The sequence below is a fragment of the Mus caroli genome, unplaced genomic scaffold (assembly GCF_978045245.1).
Source record: "Mus caroli unplaced genomic scaffold, Mus_caroli_1 scaffold_1, whole genome shotgun sequence".
NCBI lineage: Eukaryota > Metazoa > Chordata > Mammalia > Rodentia > Muridae > Mus > Mus caroli.
The window spans coordinates 160,550,284-160,575,419 of record NW_028227256.1 but is presented as its reverse complement, the minus strand read 5'-3'; the positions used below and the strand labels follow the sequence as shown (position 1 = coordinate 160,575,419).

The 25,136-nt window shown below is 41.5% G+C and overlaps 1 protein-coding gene across 2 annotated transcripts; it reads left to right on the top strand.

Moving 5' to 3' along the window:
• The first annotated feature begins 740 nt into the window (after positions 1–740).
• Fmo2 (flavin containing dimethylaniline monoxygenase 2) lies at positions 741–23,764 on the top strand. Of its 2 annotated transcripts, none has more exons than XM_029478833.2 (9): positions 741–829; positions 1,190–1,327; positions 10,321–10,509; positions 11,636–11,798; positions 12,906–13,048; positions 17,034–17,233; positions 18,480–18,835; positions 21,051–21,123; positions 22,061–23,764. In XM_029478833.2, the coding sequence occupies exons 2-9, from the start codon at positions 1,196–1,198 to the stop codon at positions 22,410–22,412; spliced, it is 1,608 nt and encodes a 535-aa protein (XP_029334693.1). In that variant the 5' UTR covers positions 741–829; positions 1,190–1,195; the 3' UTR covers positions 22,413–23,764. The 2 variants fall into 2 exon arrangements, with proteins under 2 accessions (XP_029334693.1, XP_021017080.1); XM_021161421.3 differs by lacking the exon at positions 741–829 and adding an exon at positions 875–1,107.
• The last annotated feature ends 1,372 nt before the right edge of the window (positions 23,765–25,136 follow it).

Genomic DNA, 25,136 nt, shown 5'->3' with positions numbered 1-25,136 from the left:
AGTCTCACAAGAGAGAGCTATATCAGAGTCCTTTCAGCAAAATCTTGCTAGTGTATGCAATGGTGTCAGCGTTTGGAGGCTGAATATGGGATGGATCCCCGGATATGGCAGTCTCTAGGTGGTCCATCCTTTTGTCTCAGCTCCAAACTTTGTCTCTGTAACTCCTTCCATGGGTGTTTTGTTCCCAAGAGGTTTTAATGTGTCAGTGAGGTAGCTTAGTGGGTAAAGACCCTTTCAGTCAGCCTGGTTTGAGTTGATCCCAGGGACCCACAGGTAAAAGGAGAAAATCCATTCCTCCATATTGTCCTCTGACCTCCAAATGTGCACTGTAGCAATGCCCTCCAAAATAAATGAAACTGTAATCAAATGTAGAAAAAAAAAAAAAAAAAGCTCATGTTTTCTGGCCTCCACCTCCGTGCAGAAGTGGGTGCATGGGCATATATACACATATATAATAGATGGAATAAGTTGCCAAATGTCAATGGTGTTTGCTGTAGGTATCTCTGAATGGTGATGGTAGGGGTGGATTTAATTTCTTTTTATTTATCTACTCTTTTCAATTTGCTAATGCACATTTTCTACACCGATGATAAACGTAATTATTTAGGCCATCCGAAGGCTGTGTGGTCAGTGTTCCCGACCTTAAGAAGCGCATCTCTTGCTTAATTTCAATACTGATGAAGTCCTTAGAGGTTTAGCTGGCTGAGCGCACAAGCTCCTCCCACTTCTCACAGCCTCCTCCATCTCTTAAAAACTCCCATCTCTCCGCACACAACCCTCAGGGGAAACTCTTCTGCCAAGGGGACAGTGCTAAGAAGCACAAATAAAGGTAAGGATGAGGGCTGGGGACAGAAGCTGAGGAGGAAGTTCTCGGGATGCCAGAGAACACAACCAGCTTTGGCTCCCAACCCCAGGACTGCTTTGTTGAATAACTTGGCTTGCTCAACGGGATTCCTTTTTAATATTAAGCCAGGACTTTGTAAACACGTTTACAATGAAGGTCATATGACCAGACAAGTTTCTCTGAAGGGGAAGAAGGGTCCAGATTTGGTTAGTGAGGCATTTTATTCAATTAGTGCTGCGTATTAAACTACCACCCATCCTGTGGTAAGTCGGCTACCTGACCACAGGGCAGGATCCTCTTACCTTTGTCCTTGCTAAGCAATAATGCCTGATCAACTATTGACAGGAGACAATGGCAAAGAAGGTGGTGGTGATTGGAGCAGGGGTCAGTGGCCTAATCTCTCTGAAGTGCTGCGTGGACGAGGGTCTGGAGCCCACCTGCTTCGAAAGGACTGAAGATATAGGGGGACTGTGGAGATTCAAAGTAAGTGAGACCTTTCTTACCTCAGAATAGGTCACGCTGAGATTGCGAAGAAGGCTGTTGGACCTTATTGAAAGATATCTTAAGCAGCTCTGATCCAATTTTATTTTTATTTATTTATGCAGCTAACCAGGAAATGAACTCAGGCTGGCATCTCTCCCAGGTCAATGCTGTGCCAACCCGTGTGATCAATTCAGGGGTGTAGGGAAACTTCTCTTTAAAATGCAGCTAAAGCAAAACAGCCCGTGTTTTTATCATTGTCCGACAAGCCAGCTAGATAATATGCTAATATTAGAGAGCACTTTATAAAATAGAAGTAAATAGAATTATATTTATGGCATCACCTTTAATCATTGAACAAAGTGCTTCTTCAGAGAATGGACCCCTATCACTGCTGACTTTATTTTTCTCTGAAAATTAAGCCATGTTTGTGTCCTGAGCTTTTGTGGTTATATATATTCTAGCAAAACTGCTGTGAACCTCTTTGTTGTGTATTTTCTATTAAACAAAGTCATCCTATTTACTAGCTGTCATTCAAATTTTTATTAACAGATTCACAGACAACTATAAAGACTTACAGTCTGTGAATGAAACTATTCACATTCCCACCTCAGAGTGGAAGGGGGCACATGCCTAGAGCCCCACCACGAAAGAGAGTGAAGCAGGAGGATTAGAAACGTGAAAAGACAAGACATTTTCACACACATACACACATATGAACATTATGTATATATATATACATATATATACATACATATACATATATATACATATACATACATATACATATACATATACATATACATATACATATACATATACATATACATATACATATACATATACATATACATATACATATACATATACATATACATATACATATACATATATATAGTTTGGCAAATGGTACACAAGTACCAAATGAAAATGTATTGATCCGACTGTGTAAACGCAGAGTTCATGGTGGAGAAATTGACCTTTATATTATATGAATAGCTTCATAGAAAGAAATCACGTTAATAATAATCATTGATTGCTGAAATCACAACTTTTCCCAAGAAAGTCAAATAATAAGTGGTCATTCCTGTCTTAATTGATAACATTTTATCTTCTCCACTGTCAGCTCATACACATAATTTTCTTTTGCTTCTAAATAGGTTTAAATGTAACAAGTTTAGCTTTTATTTATTGTTATTGCGTATGTGTACATAGATGTATGCATGTGTGCACATGCATGATTGTGCATGTGTATGTATGTCTCCGTGCACGTGTGTGTGTGTGTGTGTGTGTGTGTGTGTGTGTGAGAGAGAGAGAGAGAGAGAGAGAGAGAGAGAGAGAGAGAGAGAGAGAGGAGCTTGGAGAGTCCAGTGCCACAGCATGAATGTAAAAATCAGAGGACAACTTTCTAGAATTGGTTCTTTTTCCTTTCCACCTTTACATGGGGTGTAAGGATTGAACTCACATCATTGGCTTTCTGCTTTGAGAGTTTTACCCAATGAGTCATTTCAATGGCCTTTAACAGACGTAATGTGTAACGCTTAATATCTAAGCAAAAAGCGTTCTGTATTTGCTACTAATTTGTTAGCCAAAGACGTAAATGTTACTTTGAATGGTCTGCCAACAATACGGTTCCAGGCAGGTGTTTCCTACCCCAGGACATTTCCATGACCCTATTCCAGTGCATCACCTTTCAGAATCAGAGGCAGTTTCTTATGTCTTTTTGGGAAAAAAAAAAAAAAAGATCAAATAGGAATTAATTAAATCCTTACTGTATAAAGTTAAATACATAATTATTCCCTAGCACCTATAACAATGTCACACGACAACCCTCTCTTAAGATCACATCCAATAGAGAAAGATAAATAATTTTCTCCTTTCAAAGATATCCTTACTTCAGAGAAAAATGCTAAGCAAAATTGTACAGGCCTTCACTGAGGCCCCACGAGCGTTGCTGACACCAGGAGACGAGACTTCCAAGAGAAAAGATCCTGGAAAGGATGCTTGGGCTTCCATGCTAACCCTGGCTCTAAGGGAAATTATTTACTGAGTCCCTCGTTGACACAGAGCCCTTTGAGGTCACATGTAGAGCTAACAACTTAGAAACAAAAGCAGGGGAAAAAATGTAAATCTCTGTCCCTTGCCTGCAGGCTTAGAGGGTACTGAATTCTCCCAGAAGGGTCTCCAGCGCCCCCTGGTGTCACCTTGGGATACAGCCAGGGTTATTAAATATTTTTAGCACTTCTTCCAGCAAAGAAGCATTTAGCCCCCATTATTTTTCTTGGTGTCTTTAGGGGTAGATCTTACTTACAGTTTTCCTCACTGACGGCTGGGTAGGAAGCTAAGTTTCGTAATAAACAGCTTGCCCAGAGGGAACATAGTTGAAAGGAAAGAGCAAAAATGAAGGTCTGTGTGATTCCTTGTGGCCACACTTACTGAACAATTCCCAGAAAGAAAAAAACAAACAAACAAAAACAAACAAAAATTATCTTCCTGCAGTCATTAATTTATTCTGCTTCTGATACCCTGTCACAGGGAAATTACTAATATATACTGTTTTCTGATGGGAATTTTTATATATAGATCTCTCTGCTAGCAGTACCTTCGTGTAATTGTCTACATGACTATTTCTTTGCATCTTAGTCTCTTTTTTGTCTACAATCAGCCTGAACTATTACCATCGATTGGCATGTGACTCTCCTGAGATCTAATATTCCAAATTGATAGATTCCTTTACACATATCTATTTCAAGATCAGAGAGATACCAAACACTGCCATAGATGTTAAACAATGAAGCAGACACACTCAATGATCTGACCTCCCCACTATGACTTACACTGAACTTCACCTGGATTCCACAACCCCACTAAAACATTTGAATGCTGCAACTTCATCATTTACAAAACAATATCTGTTTGCACAGTTATTTTCATGTAGGTTACTTAATTTTTATGTTTGCAGTAGCCTCCCACATTATTTATTCTTAAGCCCACTTTAACTATAAAGCCAAGGTACACAGCTTACCCTTTGCGGCTGGCTGGTAAGGGATAGAAGGCTTCCAGTCAGCGGCAGCACTGAGAGCAAACATAAGCAGACACACCAGCACATCACTCTTCCTCTTGCATTGGCAGAAGGAAGTATTCTACACGTTGATGAGACCCCTTGAGTTTGGAATCAAATAAAACCCTGGGGTCTTTCTCATTTGAGCAACTGACAGCCCAAGCCATTGTTTTCCTGTCCTTGTGAAATGGGTTTCTAACCCTGTTTTTTACAAATAAAAGTTCATATCTATAAATATTAAACATTATATAGTTTGCCTGGCCTTGGACAAGAAATCTTACTTGAAATTTCAATCACCTGTCATCTTTGCTACACCACCCTCATTTGGGTATATACACAAATATTAATCACCTGCATTTATCTTTGTCAAATTTATTGACTGAAATATTGATGGCAAGGCCAGGCATGGTAAGCCACATCTGTACTCCCTACACTTAGGAGGCTAAGGCACAAGGATATCCAGTTCAAGGCTACCCTGGACTATATAAAAAGGTTGAGTCCAGCCTAGGGTACATAGTGATTCCCTGTCTCAAAGGAAACAAACAGAATATTGATCATAAAAAGATAAAAACATAAAGTGGGCAGCTGGAGTATGTCCCAAATGAGGTTTCCAACTTGGTGTGACCCAAGCACAGCCTCTCTCCATCTATTGCTTGTGTCCATCGAAGTCTTCCTTCTGTTTTAGGCATACACCCATTTAACAGCCCATTCTGTTCACATAGGACATAACTAGTCAGACTCTTCGTGTCCCTTCTGGAAGAGATGACAGACAGCCTTACCCTTGTTGAACTTGCAATTCTTAAATAAGCTTATCACAGCACAATGCAATAGAGTAGGCATTGGCATCCTAATGACTATTTATAGAATCCTGTTTAACATAATCTATGTGTACCTCTCCAGGCAATCAAATGTGCAGCACTAGCAGGCCTAGTCATTAACTGTCTGAAAGATACTTTGACTCTCTGTAACAGTTTTGAAGAAGTGATGTCTGCATGCATAGACCAGAAGAAAGTTATAGCATACAGTGAGGGAGGGGATGGAAACAAAAACAAATAACATGTGGGGTTTTTTTTTTGGTTTTTTTTTTTTTGGTTTTTTTTTTTTTTTTGGTTTTTTTTTTTTTGGTTTTTTCGAGGCAGGGTTTCTCTGTGTAGCCCTGGCTGTCCTGGCACTCACTTTGTAGACCAGGCTGGCCTCGAACTCAGAAATCCGCCTGCCTCTGCCTCCCCAGTGCTGGGATTAAAGGCGTGCGCCACCACGCCCGGCACAACATGTGTTTTTAAGTTTAGGTATAAGCCTATAATCTCAGCAACCCCAAAGACTGGCTGACATAAAGTCTGCCTGGGCAACTTAGTGAGACCCTGTTTCAAAATAAAGATCTTAAAAACAGACTAGGACTATATACTAGTATATATATTCCTGGTGAAGCACATGTATGTGCTTAGAGGTATAAGTACCTGAGCTTAATCCCCAGGTCCTCAAAGAAGACAAAACCAAAAATAACAGCTTAGTGCATAAAATACAATGACATTTGTAGTATGTTATTGGAAAGTCTATCTTTTTTATCCATTATGCTACTTGGTGGTTACTCAATACAATCAAGCTCCTATTGTAAAGAGGCAGGAAGGCTAGTGATTGACACCACTCATTCTTTTAGTCTTTCAACAAACGTACTCACTGAGTGCTTGATGCATTCTAGACCTAGCAGAGAGGAAAGTCCTCCTCTCTCCATTGTCACTTTTACAGCTCCACGAGCCAGATGCACTTGAATTCAATATAGTAATAAGCTCTACAAAGACAGAAAGTATTCTTGTATTGTTTACTTCCTGTCCCCAACCCCCAGCTCCAGTCTGGCCAAGATAAGCATTTGATAAGTGCCTGTTTATTAAGTCAGTATTAATCAGCGTCCCTTCATGACTATGAAAATTGTGCCAATTTTACCAAAAAAAAAAAAAAATTACCCGAACACATAGACTTTTACTTCAGTCAACAAAATGTGTGAAGACATTGCTTTTGTCAAAAAAAAAAAAAAAAAAAACCTGCTTCTAGCAGTCAAGGCTACAGGAAAGATAATTGCTTTCTCCTCAGAACACTGGGCTGCCATTGCTGTTTGGTGGTAATCTATACAACTGAACCTTCCAAAGACCATTTCAGCCTGGCCTTAAAATCTGTGTTAGAACCCAAAAGTCACCCTCGAACCCTCCTTTAAAACTGTAGCCGACAGAGATTCTGATCAAAGTTCTATGCAATGTGTCGATTCTTAGAAAAGTCCTAATGTTTTGGCTACTATGCAACAAACACTCTCAGTTTGGATGAGTAATGTATTTCTGCCTTGGCAAGGTTCCCTCTCGTGGTCTGTTAACAATTGTGAGAGAGGCAAACATTGACTGGCCACATAATTTGGAGGCAGACATTGGGCACTTTATCTAATCTCTGTAAACCTCGAAACAACTGTTTAATGTTTGCACTATTGACCAGTCCCACTTTATGTGGAAACGTGAAGAAACTGGATTGTGTAACTGGTCTGTCTCTGCAGAGGCATAATGAGAGGCAGTGGGATCAGCCCCAATGGTGTCTTCACAGGATCCTTACTGTTTACTCCGCACTACTCAAAATTATGTCGTCTTGAGAGGTGAAGGAGGAGCAGGAGAGAAACACATTTCTTTGCTTAATGAAATATTTCCTGTTTTAAGACTGTGGTGGCTAAGAAGCCCCAAGTATTCAGCCTTGCCAAGAACATTGTGTTCCATTACCAAACAACCAGGAAAAAAAAGGGTTTATATAATTATATGAGTGTAGTATTATGCAATTTGAAGCTGATGTTTGAAAATAAAGTTCAAATCACTGTATCCCTTTGTGTAAGTCAGACAACACTTCATTCTACTATAACACATTTCTGAATTCCATACACGTACAGGTAGTTCACAATGGGATCACTATAAATGCTGCCTAGAGACCATCTATAAGCTTCATAGTCTGCCCTGGATATCTTAGTCCACGCCACCAGCAACTGGGACAGGGTTTCTAACCAAGTTAAGATTCTAGTCCAGGAAAAATAAAAGCACAGCTCATGGAGAAAGTCCTATTATAGGTGTACGAGAATAGAAAATGAACAAATAAATGAGAAAGAAGAAAGAGGACGAGAGGGTAAGGAAGGGGGATATTTATAAAGTAATCTACGTTTAGCAAGAATTCTGAATACTTCTCTTGAATAACCTACCCTGACAGTGAGTAGACATTGAAGAGAACCCTGATACTAAGGCCCTCACTGGCCCCTTATGTTGAGAACTTTTACTCAGTGAACAATGAGTGACATAAGCTTGCCCTTTTTTTTTTTTTTAACTCACCTAGATCAAGTACAACCTCTCTGGCAGAACATCTATGTGTAGTAGTGAGTTGCTGTACCAGTTCTTTTTCTATCAGCAGAGTAACTGCTCTATCCTAATAACCTTCAATGCCACAGTGAGCTCTGACAGTATCAAAGTTGAGGATTAACGGCATCCTTCAGAAAAATGGACCCTACTGTGGAACACCTCTCACATCATTGTCTCACAGGTGAGAGGCACAGACTGCTCTAGATTTTTCTCTTTAAAGAGAAACAGATGTGTCGGTGCCCTCCTCTAACACCAAAGACTGAGCTTATCTGCTTCTAGTCCGGGTTACCTCTTTCATCTCTTGCTTTATCTCTTTATGTATACAGTTTTTGAGATGGAGTCTTGCTCTCTGCCTATGGCTGGCTTAACGGTCATCCTGTAGTTCACACCTGGTGCCACACCCATCTCAGATGACCACTTTCAATGGTGCCAAAAACTAAGGAACTGGACAGCTTAGAAGGCAAGGAATAATTTTCTATTAACAAAAAAATTACAAGAAAGAAACGTACACACTTGATTTAAAATGCTGGCTGGACTGCAAGTGAGTGTTTCACTTTTCTTTTTAAACTTCTCTGCATAAGAGATGATGGTGCCATACAAGCAAGACTACGTAATCTCTCTTTCAGTTAAGGAGTTTCTACAAACCACCATCTTTATAGCCACCTTAGTGCATCGTCAAATAGCAATTACTATTTCTCTGGATTAATAGCTTAGTCTTTGGGAACACAGAAGCATCCGCTGAAGAGTTCTTGGGTACCATTATTTAAATTTTCTAATAAAAACCTCTCTGGTCATAAGTTGATTTATAAGCTCTGATCTTCAGTCTTTGCTACTTACATGAATTTACATTTATTATTAAGAATATTGTACAGAGCAGGACTTTAGAAGAAAATATTAACTCAGTCATAACATGTGCTCTACAGGACTTTTTCCAAGGCACAATTGCAAACATTGAAAATCAGGTTTAAGGATCAGTTGGTGTTTTGGTTTGTTTCCTGTTTCTGTGATAAAACACGAACACCGACTAAAACCTTCTTGGGGAGGAGAGAATTCATTTCTACCTATAGGTTACTGTCCATCATCAAGGGAAGCCAGTCAGAAGCTCAAATCAGGATCCTGGAGTCAGAAACTGATGCAGAAACCATAGAAAAATTCTGTTTACTGGCTTGCTCAACTTGCTCTCTTATGACATCATCCATAGTGGGCTGAGTCCCCATTCATCAATCAGCAATCAAGAAAAGGCCCTACAGATATGCCCAAATGCCAATTCCTCTGTGAAAGTTCTTTCTTTCCAGGTGTCTGAGTGCATGTCAAGTTGACAAAAAAAAAAAAAAAACTATGACATTTGATCATATGATCATCTTTATCGCTTGGGGGAAGACTGATTTGAATAGAGCACAAAATAAGGACCCATGGGGTCAAATCAAGATGTAAAGCCTTCCTACTACTGAAAGCAATCATTTAATTTTAATTTTTGTATCTAATGTCCCAGGATTTATTAGTCCTTAAAAGGTAGAAAGTCAATAAAGCCTCCCTAAGGTTTTGGGAAGACAGCTGGTTCACAAAGACTGGTGTTAAATAGATAGGGATGCTAAATATCCTTCAGTGTGCTAAGGGGAACAGATGCCACATGGGCCAAACACTAAGGCTCAACTTGCTCTCTTGTACAGCTCGGGCCCCCCTGCCCAGACATGACACCATCCACAGTGGGCTCCTATAGCCCACAGCCAACACTATGCAGAGCCAGGGGAACCCCAAAGAAGAAGAGGGACGATAATAGGAGCCAGAGGTGTGGAGAACACCAGGAAAACATCCCTACAGTATCAGCTAAGCAAGGCTCATAGGGGCTCACAGAGACTGAAGCAGTAAACAAGGGCTCAGTATAGGTCTGAGCTAGGTCCTCTGGTCGCACAGCTTAGTGGTCTTGTGAGACTCTCAACAATGGAAGTGGAGGTGTCTCTAACTCTTTCCCCTATGATTAGGACCCGTTTTCTCCTACTGGGTTGCCTCGTTCAGTCTTGATATGACGGTTTGTGCCCAGTATTATTATATCTTGTGAAGCGATGTTTGGTTTGGTGGATATCCCTGAGAGGCCTGGTTGATTGGTTGGTTCAACGTTGGTTGGTTGGTTGGTTGGTTGGTTGGTTGGTTGGTTGGAAGAGGAACAGAGGGGGAGGGTATGGATGGAGTGGAGGGAGAGTGAATGTATGAGAGAATAAAAGTTTAAAAAAAAAATTTTTTTGAAATGTTCCAGAAGACAATTATCTCTACCTCAAGCCCCACCAGCGCCAATAACACATCAACTGCGCAGCACTAGTTGGCAACAAACAGGTTCATGACCCAGCGTGTGTAGCTACGGGGCTGCACACGCTGCCCCTCAGCACGCTGGTGCTTTAGTCGAGATACAGCAGGGAAAGCAATTCACCGCACTGACGACTTAAGATTCCGGAAGAAGATTCTTAATACAAGACTTGTGTCGAATCATTACCACTGATTGTTTTTTTTGTTTGTTTGTTTGTTTTTTTGTTTTTTTGTTTTTTTTTTCCTTTTTGCTACGTTAGGAAAACGTGGAAGATGGCCGCGCTAGCATCTACCGCTCTGTCATTACCAACACTAGCAAAGAAATGTCCTGTTTCAGTGACTTCCCGATGCCGGAGGACTTCCCCAACTTCCTGCACAACTCTAAACTCCTGGAATATTTCAGGATCTTTGCCAAGAAATTTGATCTCCTAAAATATATTCAGTTTCAGGTACTGAACGTGGTGGGAAGTGGATTTCTCTGCCTCTACTCAGTCCATGGTCGAGTAGAAAAGGTACTCGGGCAATGAAAGAAGTTAAACTACCCCACTTTGGTGGACTTGTTAAAGCCAAAAGCACGGTATTGCACCCAAAAAGCAGTCTCATGCCTCCAGATATTTTTGATGGTACATATAAACAGGAGTGGAAAGCCATCCATTAAAATTGAAAGTTTATGGTGGTGCATGCCTTTAATCCCAGCACTTGGGAAGCAGAGACAGGCGGATTTCTTAGTTCGAGGCTAGCCTGGTCTACAAAGTGAGTTCCAGGACAGAGCCAGGGCTACACAGAGAAGCCCTGTCTCAAAAAACCAAAAAAAATAAATAAATAAATAATAAAATAATAATAATAATAATGTTAAAATTGTAATTTAACCTCTGCTACCACTGACGTCTGTCTCCAAACCTCGTATCTCTTGAAAAGATAATATGGAAGTGTGTCAAACTGTATTCTTTTCGATGCTAAGTTCTTCATAGAAATGGGTTAAACAGACTTTCTACTTTCCATTTTTGTCAGGAGCATGTGGTAACTATTTTTCCTAACTTTTTTTTCGCCATGTTATCTACACCAACAGATAGATAATCAGATCATTTTGAATTATACTTGGAATTACCATTTCCTGTACTTTCTAAAAAACGGGAACAATGGCAAAGAAGCACATGTTATCGTTAGTGTGTTGCATTGTTAAATTGGAAATTGTTCTGAATAAATACCTTAGTGGGGCTTATTTTTAATATGTTGCAAGTTCTTACCAATTTAATTTTATAATTACTGGGCTTGTGTTATATTAATTTATAACAGCTGATTTTCATGGAATCTATAATTTGTAATTAGCTTTGAAATGTCCAGTCTTACTTCCTACGGTTCCCCTCCAATTCCTGGTAGATCCGTCCTATGATAACAGTCTTCTAAGGATATCCTGTGTTTGCCTGCCAAAGAGTAAGAAGGGCCCACTCGCAAGGTTGGCCTTTAGAGACTAGCAATGAAGAAAACCAAATGGGTTACACATTACATCCCCACATCCCTCCTTGCATGGCCCTGCCAGAGTAACTAACGCTGTCTCCTCTGTGTCTGTTCAAGACAACTGTCATTAGTGTGAAAAAACGCCCGGATTTCGCATCTTCTGGGCAATGGGAAGTTTATACTCAGAGCAACGGAAAGGAGCAACGCACTGTCTTTGACGCTGTTATGGTTTGCAGCGGCCATCACATCCAGCCTCACCTGCCACTCAAGTCATTCCCAGGTGAGGCTGCAGGGCTTCTCAGCCTGGAGCAGTAGGACTTCCAGGAATCTCACGAATCTCACGTGTGTTTCTTACGGACAGGTGGGATGTGCTGCTATGAACAAGAATGAGAGTGAATGAGAATAAGGTTGGGTGGGATATAGCTGGGGAGCTGAAAAATGCCGACTGCCATCTTTGTTTCTGTTGGTTTCTCTGAATAGCTCAGCTAACTTCCACCAGCACCGTTTATGTTTTTTTCCTAGAAATGCAAAGAAGTCTCACAAAAATTCATTGTCTGTGAGAGGCCCTTTAAACCAGATGCCTACCCTGATTGCTCTGCCCTGACAAACCCATGTAAATTTGCTCCATCCTTGGAGCCTTTTCTACCGCTCAAGGGTTACTAGAAAGAAGTCCTAGAAATATACACTGAAGTAGAGCAGAGATGGAGGGAGGAACATAAACATAGGACCCTGAAGCCAGCTGTCCTGATGTCTCAGCCTCCCCTCAGAGAGAACTTCCTTCCCAGAGTCCTCCAGGAAAATACCTGACACAGTGGACCAGAACCAGGCTCCATATGAGAACTGCCCACACTAAAATCGAAGAACACTTTAATATAGCCGTATATTCCTGGAAAGTATGAAAGTAGCTAGTTGGGAAGACACACAGTTAACAGTCAAATGCTTATTGCATTGCTCAGTGAGCAACTTCTGTAGGCCTAGTTTTAGAGTCTTTTCATTTTGATTTGCTTTCTGCAAAATGATAAATACTATTCTAATTATTGCACAGTTACAATAGCACTATTTCAAAAGTTTTTAAATGTATCTACTATGTGAAACTCGAGTGTCACTAGACTGTCCAAAATAGAAGAGTTAATGAGATACCAGCATTAGGCTGTGCTCTGTACAGGGAAGCCATTTGTTTGCCACTGATGAACACACACACTACAGCCTCTCACATGGACTTTGTGTTTCTTATGGAATTTACACTTAAGAGTTTAATAATTAACTGTTGTAACTTCCATATGAGAGGAAGTCAGAAAGAGAAAGCTAACCATGCAGTTTCATTAAAATGAACTTGTTGTATTGTTTCCTTGGTAGCTCAGTCTCCCTCTTCTTCTTCCTCCTGAAGGTATCGAGAGGTTCCGAGGCCAGTATTTCCATAGCCGCGACTACAAGCACCCAGTGGGGTTTGAGGGGAAGCGCATCCTGGTGGTTGGGATAGGAAACTCAGCTGCAGATATTGCCTCTGAACTGAGTAAGACGGCCGCGCAGGTGCGATGCTTTTGCTTATCTTGTACGGTGTGGAAGGGATGGGAAGAGATGCCTGGAGCATCCAGATGTACACCAACGTCCATTACTACGTAGGTGGCTGCCAGCCGTAATAGCATAGGGAATCTGGAAGGCAAGAATAGAGAGTCTAACTCCCAGCTATGCAACTAACCAGCCATGTATCCTAGAACTTGCTGTTCCACTTCTCTGAGCTGTGGTGCCTCCATTTTTTTAATGCAAAGTTTCAACTGGATATTCCTGGTACAGAAGGCTAGTTCTGTGTGTGTGTGTGTGTGTGTGTATGTGTGTTTCTTTTCTCCATTATTTAGTTATTCACTCTACACCCCAATTGCTGTCCCCTTCCCATCTCACACAGTTCCTCCCCCTCTTCCCTTTCTCATCTAAAAGGGTGGAGTTCCCCCCTGGCCATCCCCTCACCTTGGCAATCAAGTATCCATGGGGCTAGATACATCTTCTCCCACTGAGGCCCCCAAGACAGTCCAGTTAGGGGAACAGAATCCACAGACAGGTAACAGCTTTTGGGACAGCCCCTGCTCCAGTTGTTGGGGGACCCACATGAAGACAGAGATTCACATCTGCTACATATGTGTGGGAAGGCCTAGATCCAGCCTTTGTATGCTCTTTGGATGGTGGCTAAGTCTCTGAGAGCCCCCAACAGTCCAGGCTAGTTGACCCTGACGGTCTTCCTGTAGAAGGCTAGTTTTACCCAAGACACCTAGTGAAAAAGTGGCCTGTAATTGATAGAAGGTTTTTCTCTGTGCAGCATTTGGCTGTTCTGGACCTTGCTCTATAGACCAGGCTGGCCTCAAACTCAGAGATGTGCCTGCCTCTGAGTGCTAGAATTGAAGGCATACACTTACATGCATGGCCTCATCCGTTAATATTTTTAAATACTGACTTTTAGAAATGTAGTGCAAGGACCAAAGGTGTTTGTTACACAACCATGAGGACCTGAGTTTGATCCCTAGAACCTATATTTTTTAAAAACCATGCGTGATAGCACACAGTGTTGGGGAGGTAGACACAGATAGATACCTCAGGATTGTTAGCCAGGACTCTGTCTACTTGGCAAGCTCTAATCCAATGAGATACCTTGTCTCAGAAAATAGATAGATAGATAGATAGATAGATAGATAGATAGATAGATAGATAGAGATAAACGATAGGTGAAAGATGGTAGATAGATAGGCGATAGATGATTAATAGATAAATAGATGCTAGATTGATAAATAAATAGATGGGAGAGATAGAAAGATGAGAGATAGATAAATTTTTAGATAAATGATATATCACTGTCCCCTTTAGCTTTTCAATGCCTTCAGCCCTTGCCATACAGAACAAGTAAAGAAATAATAACCAGCCAGGCAGTGGTGGCGCACGCCTTTAATCCTAGCATCTGGTAGGCAGAGGCAGGCAGATTTCTGAGTTCAAGGCCAGCCTGGTCTACAGAGTGAGTTCCAGGACAGCCAGGGCTACACAGAGAAACCCTGTCTGTAAAAAAGAAAAGAAGAGAAAAGAAAAGAAATAATAACCAAAATGTGAAGCACAGCAGAAAGGGGTGGGAACCATCAGTCCCCAGCTCCTCCATGCTAGAAACAGCTCTAAAGGTTGGGAGGAAGAGAATAGAATAGGACAGGAATAAAGGAACTGAGCTGTGTTTGCTGTTAGCCAAGTAAAGAGTCATCCAGAGGCACTCACTCCATGTACTCAGTGATTTACATGTCAGAGATTTGGCCTTTGAACAGATATCCCAGAGATTCAAATACAAAATTTTAAAACCACTTTTATGTTTGATTTTTTGATGCCATGAAGCTATTTTTGCTATATACCTGTGCCTTATAATTCATTAATCTTTTACATAGAGCCCCTCTTCAGTAGTTATTAATTATATAAATCTATAATTAAAATAGAATAGTAAGTTCTCAGGTCTTGACATCTGGGGCTGAAAGTATGCAACTGAGAGATGGCAGCCTGAATGAACCTTGACCTTCATATAGATTCCAGTCTTCACCTAGGGGTTAGACATCTCTGCATCAAAGCCAGTCACAATAGAAGGAGAATAAATAAAATAGAACATGCCATGTTGACCCTACAGAAGGAGAAACGGGAAATAATAGAAAGAGACAATGACGGAGGGTTTAAATAGAATGTCCAAGACCTAGTTCAATGTTGTCAAGTCTGCATCAGAGCAACAACAGGAACAGATTGAGGTCAAAAGCAAATGTCCGCACACAGACCAGGAGCACAGCAATGCTCTAGGAGATGATTCTCTGCAAGTGTAGGTGGGATTGAGGTCCTTTCTCAAAAAAGAAAAATTTGTAATCCCTGCTCCGAGGCCAACCTACAAAACAATGAAAGTTTGTGTGTGCTTGTACTTCACATCAATCTATAACTTCTTTTAGCCTGCACAATAAAGTCATAAGAAAGATGCTGTGCTGCCTCCATTCTGGAAAAAACAAAAAACAAAAAACCTAGGGCATAGAGCAATCCAAATAACTCATACGAGGCAAGTCAGCTAATAGGGAGTAAGGCTGAGATTCAAACCTAGGAAGCCTGGACCCAGAGTCCATGGTCTAAACCTCTTAAGAAAATTGGATGCCTTGCAAATGAGTCTTATTTATTTATTGAAGACAACCTTAACAGAACTAATAAAAATGAAACAAAAATTTGGGAAGTTAAAATGATGCATTTGGACCATAGAAGGGTAACAATAAACCAAAAATAAAAATCTTTGACAAGACTTTTAAATGTATATTTTGAAAACAAGAGAAAATTTAATGTTCAATGCAAAAATATACACAATAATGACAACTAATGAGGAAGAGGCCATGAATTTGAAAGAAAGAGGGATCAGAGAGTACACGGGAGGAACTGGAGAGAGGAAATGGAAGTGGGGAATGATATAATCTCAAAACATAAAACGATTTAAAAGAAAATGATGGGTACTTGGAGAGGAATAGAGCCACAGGCAATGGTTTTGATTTTTAAAATGCATAATGTTCTTTTTAGCTCGTGAAAGAGGCGATTGCTGTTGTTATTCCCCACCCAGAGTAGTGGGATCCAGGCATGCCTGACTACAGCCATTACGAAGTAGGCTAGGCACACGTTTGCAAGACCTGTGATTATTCTCCACAGATCTTCTTGGGTAGGCTGGGTGAGAAGAAAGAAGGAACAACAGACCACACTGTAAACACAGGAGAAGTAGACTGACCAAGAGAATTAGTGCAAGGATTTTTGTCATGCCTCCAGAACATTATCCGGGCTTTGGGCCACTCCTCTATCCACACATGTTACCAGATCACCCTCATCAGGACACAGCTGCTGAAGAGAAGAGAAAGAACTAGGAGGACCTCACTTTGAAGTTAAATACTTTTAAAATGGAACCTGGGGGCTGGTGCTGTAGCTCAGTAGATACGGTGGTTTCTTCACAAGCAGGGGACCTGGGCTTAACCCCCAGAACCAGAGAAGAAAATGGGGGAAGGAAATGACTAAAAGTTATTATTATATAAATGTATGAGACTATTAAACAATGAAAAGGAGTTAAGAGGAAGGAAAGGAGGGAAGGAGGAAAGAAAGGAGGGAGGGAGGGGAGGAGGGAGGGAGACACATAAACTAGTATTGGTGGTGCATGCTTCCTGTGCTGGGGAGGCAAATGGAAGCAGATTCCTGGACACTGGACAACCAGCCTAGCCTATTGAGAATCCTCTCAAGACAAACTAAAGAAAACCCAAGATGGATAACAATGAAAATGATACTCAAGGTTGACCTCTGACGTGCTTACACACACACACACACACACACACACACACATACATACACACACACAGGTGCACATACTCACACACATCTTCACACATACACTACACACAAATTAACACAGTAAATAGAATTCAGCCAACTGTACCACCAAACACCTTTCATAGCAACTGGTCAAATTTCACCTGCTGTTGAAATTTCTGTTCACCAGGTGTTTGTCAGCACCAGACATGGATCCTGGGTCATGAGTCGAATCTCTGAAGATGGCTACCCTTGGGACATGGTGTTCCACACTAGATTTAGCTCCATGCTCCGAAATGTCCTGCCCCGCACGGTCGTCAAGTGGATGATGGAACAACAGATGAATCGATGGTTCAACCATGAAAATTATGGTCTGGTGCCTCAGAACAAGTACTGTTATTCTGTTTTTGTGGTATACTCATCACAGCCAAGGTTGCCTGATGTGGTCTTTCTTTGCAAAGGTCCTATTTGCTATGATAGTTTAGTAAGCCAACAGTATGTATAATTGTATTGATCCTGGAGTTCTAATTCCAAATTTGTACTGTGTGTTGAAAACAAACACACAAAACACACACACACACATACACACACACATACACACACACAGAGGGAGAGAGAGAGTTAAGAAGTTGGGATAGAGGCTTAGACACCGTTCCATAACTCAGGGTTGGGGTTGATTGGAAGAGCTTTCTAACACTCAGACTGTCCAAGGCTCCTCAAGAGTTGGTGATCCTCTCAGAGCAAGGTGATGGGAAAAGACAGCTCTCCATCTAATAGGTCAACCCTTGCCACGCCCATGTACCCTGAAGGCTGTTCCCAAGGGAATATGTAGCCAGAAGGCAAATATTTACTAATATAAAAGTAAACATTGTTGATGTTTACCTTTTTAAAATAATAGCAGTCTCCTTCTACTGAGGATAGGAAGACATTGAGAGTCTTGTAATAGATGCCCCCATTAGGCTGAATGGTGGATGAATCCAGTATCTATGCCATGTATTGCCTTGTTTGGAAGAGAGAGAGAGACAGAGACAGAGACAGAGACAGAGACAGAGACAGAGACAGAGAGAGACAGAGAGACAGAGAGAGACAGAGAGAGAGATATTGAGAATAAAATAGCTTATAGACCAAGAATTCCAGAAATCCAATCAGACTTTGCTCCACCACCCACCACAAACAGGATTCCTATGGATATTGGGATCAGTAAATATCAGCAAGTTTCATTTTATCCATTGGTTTTCACACTGACCCCACAGTAGGTCTCATTGCTAATGTAGTCTATTTTCCCTTATTTACTATCAGGTAGAGATTAAATGAAGCTACAAATAATGAAAACTACATTGCATAAAAAGAGAGAGAGGCACCAGAAGGGCAGTAATTACCAGCAAATTCAAAGATTAACAGTAGGTGCTGGGATCATATCTAAGCCCCTGGAGTGACTTCCACCTCTGGGTTGATTTTTGCTTTTATCTTCTACTTGAGATTGTCAAGATTCGAATGAGTTCAATAAAACAGTTTGGGGCAGGCAAATTAGTTGAGTTGAGAGTTTTCTGGCTATTTGAAAAACCCCTGAATTTTCAACACTACCCCTAAAACTGTCAGTGACCCCTCTAAATGCATTCTTTCCTGTGTGTCTCAGATACCTTATGAAAGAACCTGTGCTAAACGACGATCTCCCCAGCCGCCTGCTGTACGGAGCCATCAAAGTAAAAACACGGGTGAAGGAGCTCACGGAGACAGCTGTGGTCTTCGAGGATGGCACGGTGGAGGAAGACGTGGATATCATTGTCTTTGCCACGGGGTATACGTTCTCTTTTTCTTTCCTGGAAGACTCACTTGTTAAAGTCGAGGATAATAGGGTTTCCCTGTACAAAGCCATGTTTCCCCCTCACCTGGAGAAGCCAACCCTTGCGTGCATAGGTCTCATCCAGCCTCTGGGCTCCATCTTCCCAACCGTAGAGCTTCAGGCGCGCTGGGCGACAAGAGTTTTCAAAGGTGAGTGAGATGCTCAACTCAGCGGAAGTTTTACATTTCTTTTTTAATTTTTCAAATTTTATTCGTGTGTGTGTGTGTGTGTGTGTGTGTGTGTGTGTGTGTGTGTGTGTGTGTCAAAGACAGGAGTAGTTGGGGAGACCAAAGGACAGCTACCCTATGAGGGAGTTGTCTCTCTGCTGCCACCTTGTGGGGCACGAAGGTAAATCTCAGTTTGCCTGCACTCTAGCATGGCTCTACCCACTGAGCCATCTCACTGGGACAAGGTTTTAAATGTTTTCAAAGGGTTGCCCGTGCAGCAGGTCACTTTCCTCGAAAGGCTAATTTTTCTCCTGTTTTGGGGGGTTCAATTCTGTTCAACAAAAGTCTCATTTGACACCTAGCCTGTGCTGAGATCTAGTGAGCCAGAAAGAAATTTAAACAAGTCATTTTAATAACATGACAAGTGCTTTACTGGCAGAATACATACTGTGGAAATGGGAGCTTGGTCCTGTCAGAACATGCATGGTCCGGGAACGCTTCCTAGTGTCTGAGTTTCACAGATCTCAAAAAGGGATTTCCTGAACAAAAGACAACAGAGACAGGATGCCTGCGGAGAACTGGGAGCCTCCCATCGCTGGAGGTGGGAGGGGAAGAAAGATGAATCTTAGAGAAGAACCAGTGGACACAAAAGCTTTGTTAAAGATTTGGGGTTCTAAAACCTATATGTATAGACACCTGTGAGGAGGTTTGGTTTGTGTGTGTGTGTGTGTGTGTGTGTGTGTGTGTGTGTGTGTGTGTGTACATAGTTTCTGTTTGTTTGTTTTGGTTTTAGTTTTGTTTCTGTTTTGCAGAAGGGGAGTGAGAAGGAATCTATTATAACCAAGGCTGTCCTCAAACTCTCTATATAGCCTAGCCTTGAGTTCCAGATCACGGGCTTCTACCTCTAAAGTGGTTCCAGGCCTGTAATCTCTTTCAGCAGTCCAGAGGCAGGAGGATGGATAAGAGTTCAAGGGCAGCCTGGGCTGCATAGCAAGCCAGCTAGAAGCCAGCTAAGGCTTCTAGAAAGACTTTCTTGAAAGTAAAGAAGAAATGGGGTAAAAAGGGAGGGACGGAGGAAAGAGAAAGAGAAGAAAAATATAAATAGGTTCTTCCCAAATCATGTGCACCTAAGAACTATGACCCTTTAGGGAGCCATCCAGATTAAGTTTGGCCTGAAAACCTGGACTCTGCATCTTAGAAAGCTCTTAAGTCAGAGACACCAGAGAGCGGATTATACTGAAAGAATAAGATTTGTCTCCTTTGCATTTAAGGTAATCCCATCAGTAGTTGGGAACACAGATTTAAAAATCAGGGACAGAACTCAAAGACCACTGGGAAAGCGCCAGCACTCACCTGTGCTAAAATACAATGCAGCCCAGACCAGAGCTGAGAGACAAAGTGGAAACAAGAACAAATGTGTTAGAGGTGTCAAGGATAAAGACAAAAGAGCATGCTTTGTGATTCAACATAGGAAAGGAGAAGAATCATGAGCCCAGTACTGGAGACTGGCTGTGGCTGAGAATAGAGGCAGGAGGGTCTCAATGGCAGCCTCAGCTTTGGATGACTAATGTCTGAGATGCTAGATGTCTGACCACATGCAAGAATATGGACATCTTTCCCATCTGAAGCCCACAGGACACTTGAGCGTGGGAGATGGGCAGAGAGAGAGAGAGAGAGAGAGAGAGAGAGAGAGAGAGAGAGAGAGAGAGAGAGAGATCACCACACTATTTTATCTAGCCAAACTGCCCTCAGCAGTAGGAGCCACTCTCCCCTCTCACCAGATTTCCTTCAACAGCCTTTTACCTAGTTTCCCTAATAGTAAGCTCACCTCCCATGAGCCCTCTTTTTTTAAATCAAGGAGCCAGATGGATCTTTCCAAAGGGCAAATCTAAGCTGTTACATCATCCAGGAAACTCTTCTACAGTGTCCTGTCACTACCAGAATAGAGCCCACCCCACCAGCACACTTCCCTTCTCCAGCCCCTTCCATTTCCAGAAATGGCTGCTCCAGGTCATAGTCTATGCCATTGGCCATGCTCAGCCATGGAGGTCTCACTCCTGCCATCCAGGACCCCTGAGGTCCTGCCTGGTGTGACAACTAAATGGCCCAAACTTAATTTTAGAAAACAACTACTACACAAGTCAATGACATGAAACCAAACTCACTATTCAAACCAAATTTTGTTTTTGTTTTCTAGGCTTGTGCAGCTTGCCTTCGGAGACGACTATGATGGCAGACATTGTGGAAAGAAATGAAAAAAGAATTGACCTGTAAGCACTTTCCTTCTAGCACATGGTCTACATGGAGGAGTAGTGTTTCACAGAACACCAGGACCTGACTGCCTGTGAGAGTCAGATAGCTGTTAAAGGTGCAGTCCTAGAGCATAGCCCAGGCCAAACCGACGAGTCAAAGGCCCTATATAGATGAGACTGGAACTTTGTAAACTGATGCTGTTTCATTTGGCTCTTAGACATCCTAGTGTAAGAACCCATTACTCAAGAAAACAAAATAGTGCCAAGTCAGAACACCTTTCCTTGGGCTCAATTCTGTTTTCTTTGATGCCCATGTGAAATTCTATATCTTTAAGGCCACCCACACTCAGGGAAGGTCATAGGGCGGTGGTGGAACTGGAAGTAACGGTAGCCTGAGGCTCTCTCAAAACGTACTTGGGTTTGTCAGTTTTGTTGAGTTGGGCCAGAGCTTGACTGTAATCAGGTGCTCTCGGAAAGCTGACTTGCCTTACAGATATAAGGTGTTATCTCATGTTCACATTCTAATTCATCCAACATACATTGAGCATCTACTAGATGTCAGTCATACTACAGGGTACTTTAGTAGCTTAACAAGGGAATATTATGCATCCCTTTGCTAGAAGACACTAACTCTCTACCATCTCATGAGCATTTGCATCAATCCTGAGCCATACATTCTTACTTGGACACTTACAGCAGCTTAATAAGTAACAAATAACGGTCACCATTTCAATATCATGACATTTCCAGAGTCTCCATAAATTTGTCTAATAATTTTGTAGGCTACTCATCAATCTGAGATACAAACCTCCTGATGAAACCTCCCAGAGATTCATTCAAAACTCACCTCTTCATTCATTCATTCTTTTATTATTTAAACCACTACTGAGTGCCTCATATTAAGACCCAACTTAGAGCATTTTATGAATGAGCTCTTTTTATTTGCTTCATTAAGGTTTGGGAAAAGCCAGAGCCAGATACTGCAGACCAACTACGTTGACTACCTGGATGAACTCGCCTTGGAGATAGGTGCAAAGCCAGATTTCGTCTCTCTCCTTTTCAAAGACCCTAAACTGGCTGTGAAACTCTACTTCGGACCCTGTAATTCCTACCAGTACCGCCTGGTTGGACCTGGGCAGTGGGAAGGAGCCAGGAACGCCATCCTCACCCAAAAGCAGAGGATCCTGAAACCCTTAAAGACCCGTACTCTCCAGTCCTCTGATAGTGCCCCGGTGTCTTTCCTGCTCAAGATCCTGGGGCTGCTCGCCATTGTTCTGGCCTTCTTTTTCCAACTTCAGGGGTTCTAGTCAGTCACATGACAGTTTTCTCCATCACTGCCTCTTTGAAAGGGAAACTGAAGAAATTCCATCCTCATTATAATTTTACTTTAGGGGAACAAGTAGGGGGACTAATTGTAGGGAGATCAGAAAACTTAGGTCTAGATATAAAACTAAATTAAGGTTACGGGATGTTCTTATCATTGTTTCCTCAAATTCATCAGTCTCCACATGGTATTCGATAATAACACCAGCACAGGTGGATAGTACTATCAGCCATGGCAGGTTTTGAGTTACCAGATTAAAAAAAAAAAATCAATAAAACTATGTAGAATGAAAAGTAGGTCATAGTTGAGCATGTTAGGACATGCCTTTAATCTTAGCACTTGGGAGGCAGATGGATCTCTGAGAGTTCAAAGAAAAAAAAGGCAAGACACTGAAGAACTGAAATTGTAGTAGACATTTCACATCTTATACACTATGATGCTCAGTGCTGTTCCTATGCATACTCTGGTCACAGTTCCCACTTATTAGGGTCTGCTCTCTTGTCTTGATGAGAGATCACTCAGAAATACTGGTGGACAAAAAATGAGAGGAGAGATCAAAAGCAACAACAATGCTCAAAAATACTTTAAAAGTTCTTCATATTGTAAGCTAAGCAAGTAGACACGGCTCCTGTATATTGCTAGAAGTTCTGATGCAAAAATGAAAATAATATTCCCTAGCTACAACATATAGATAGATACTGTTTCTCATAGACTAGACATTGTGCTGTGTGTACATTATGTATTTTATTGGATTTAATTCTCACAGCAACTGTGAGATGGGTGGAGCTATATATAATACCCATTCTCCAGATGGCACTGAGGAGGGGACATTATAGAGCATGTCCTAAACAGCTGGTCTTGAGATGAGGCTTCAATTGAAGCACAATTTGTTTAACTCTGGAACTTATGGTCATGACCTCACCATGCAATATGCTTATTAATGAATATTCCACTCTTGATGAAGTACTTCCTAATCACTTATTTTAGTCATTATAAGATCACATAACAGCTCTATTCATTAGCATAAAGTTTTCTAAGACTATTGTAGAAAATGGCACTTTCTTTGCAAATAGAATCTGTCTAGGTTCATTTACAATGTTAGGTCTGTATGTCCAATGGAATTTAAAAAGCACTTGGGCTAAGCACAGTGGTACAGACCTTTAATCCCAGCACTAAGGAGTCAAGGCAAGCGGATTACTACCAGTTTGAGGCTGGGCTGCTCTACCTAGCAAAATCTGGGCCAGCCAGGGCTACATGGTGACACCCTGTCTCAAAAGAAAAATAATTTCAAAGAGATTTAGTATTAAAAATAGCTATGCAGTGATATTTAATCATCACCATTTGGAAGAATAAGAAACGAAGTGAAGTGTATCTCCCGAGCAGATGAAACTGCTACAGTGACTGAGCCAGTGTATAGGGTTAACATGATCGGTAAGAAAGGCAAACCTCAGCAATGTCTTTGCCATCTGATAAGGGGCAGGGGGAGGTTGTCACTTATGAGAGACATTTTCTTGGAACAGAAAACTAAAGGAGACACAAGCAGTTTAGTGTCAACAAACATTGAGTAACATAGCAAACACCAGGCTACAAACACTCCTGATAGCATCTCTTTCCATGAACCGCACTGGGAAAGATAAGCTATGCCCAGAGACCAGACCAGAGCCTCTGCAGAGGGGACAAAGGCCAGGATACTGAAGGTTTAAATAAATCGCTCTTCTTTAGCCCTCCAAGCAGTGGTTCTCAGTTTTCCTAATGCTACACCCCTTTAAAACAATCCCTCATGTTGTGGTGACCCTCAACCATAAAAGTATCTCATTGCTGCTTCATAACTGTAATTTTGCTACTCTTATGAATCGTTATGCAAATATCTGATATGTGACCCCTGGGGGGGCCTTGACCCACTGGTTGAGAACCACTGCTACAAAGCTTTGAGAACACTATCTTTAAACCAGCCCCTCTCTCCGTTCTCTCCTCCCCCTTTCCAGTGTGATGGCAATCTCTTCCAATAGAAACTTCTTTCTTCTAAGCCCACTGAATTGGGCTGCAGAATTGCCCCGTTGGCAAAGCCTTATAAGCTTAAGAATCTGAATTTGAGCTTCAGGACCTATATTTTACAAGCCCAGTGTGGCTGCACACACTTCTAATCCCAGCATTGGGGAGGGAAATGAAAACAGTATCCTGGGTATCCCTGGCCAGCCTCCTCTGTTTTAATGAGTTCCAGGTCAGTCAGAGACCCTGTCTCAGAAAACAAAAGTGGACGATTCCTGAGGAACAATACCAGAGTCTCACCTCTGACCTATGTACTCATGCTTGTATATGTTTCCACGCACCCCTGCACACACACACATGCAACTGCACGCACTTGAACACACACAAACATATGCATACACATATATACATATGAAAGTTCACTGATATTATTACATTTGCATTTAAGACTCTTGACTGTACTTATAAGCAAATTCCTTTCAAAAGTTACAAATGAAAATGTATTGTGTGCATCTATGAAATTCTCAAATTTTTTTAAAAATAAAAATTACAAATGAAATGTATAAATTCTTAGTTCTTGATGATATGCTGATTACTCATGTCAGACAAGGTGGCCCAGCAGATAGAGGAACTTGCCGCCAGGCTTGGTGACCTGAGTGCAATTCACAGGAGGAGAGAACCAATTCTTACAAGATGTCCTCTGACCTCTGTATGGGCA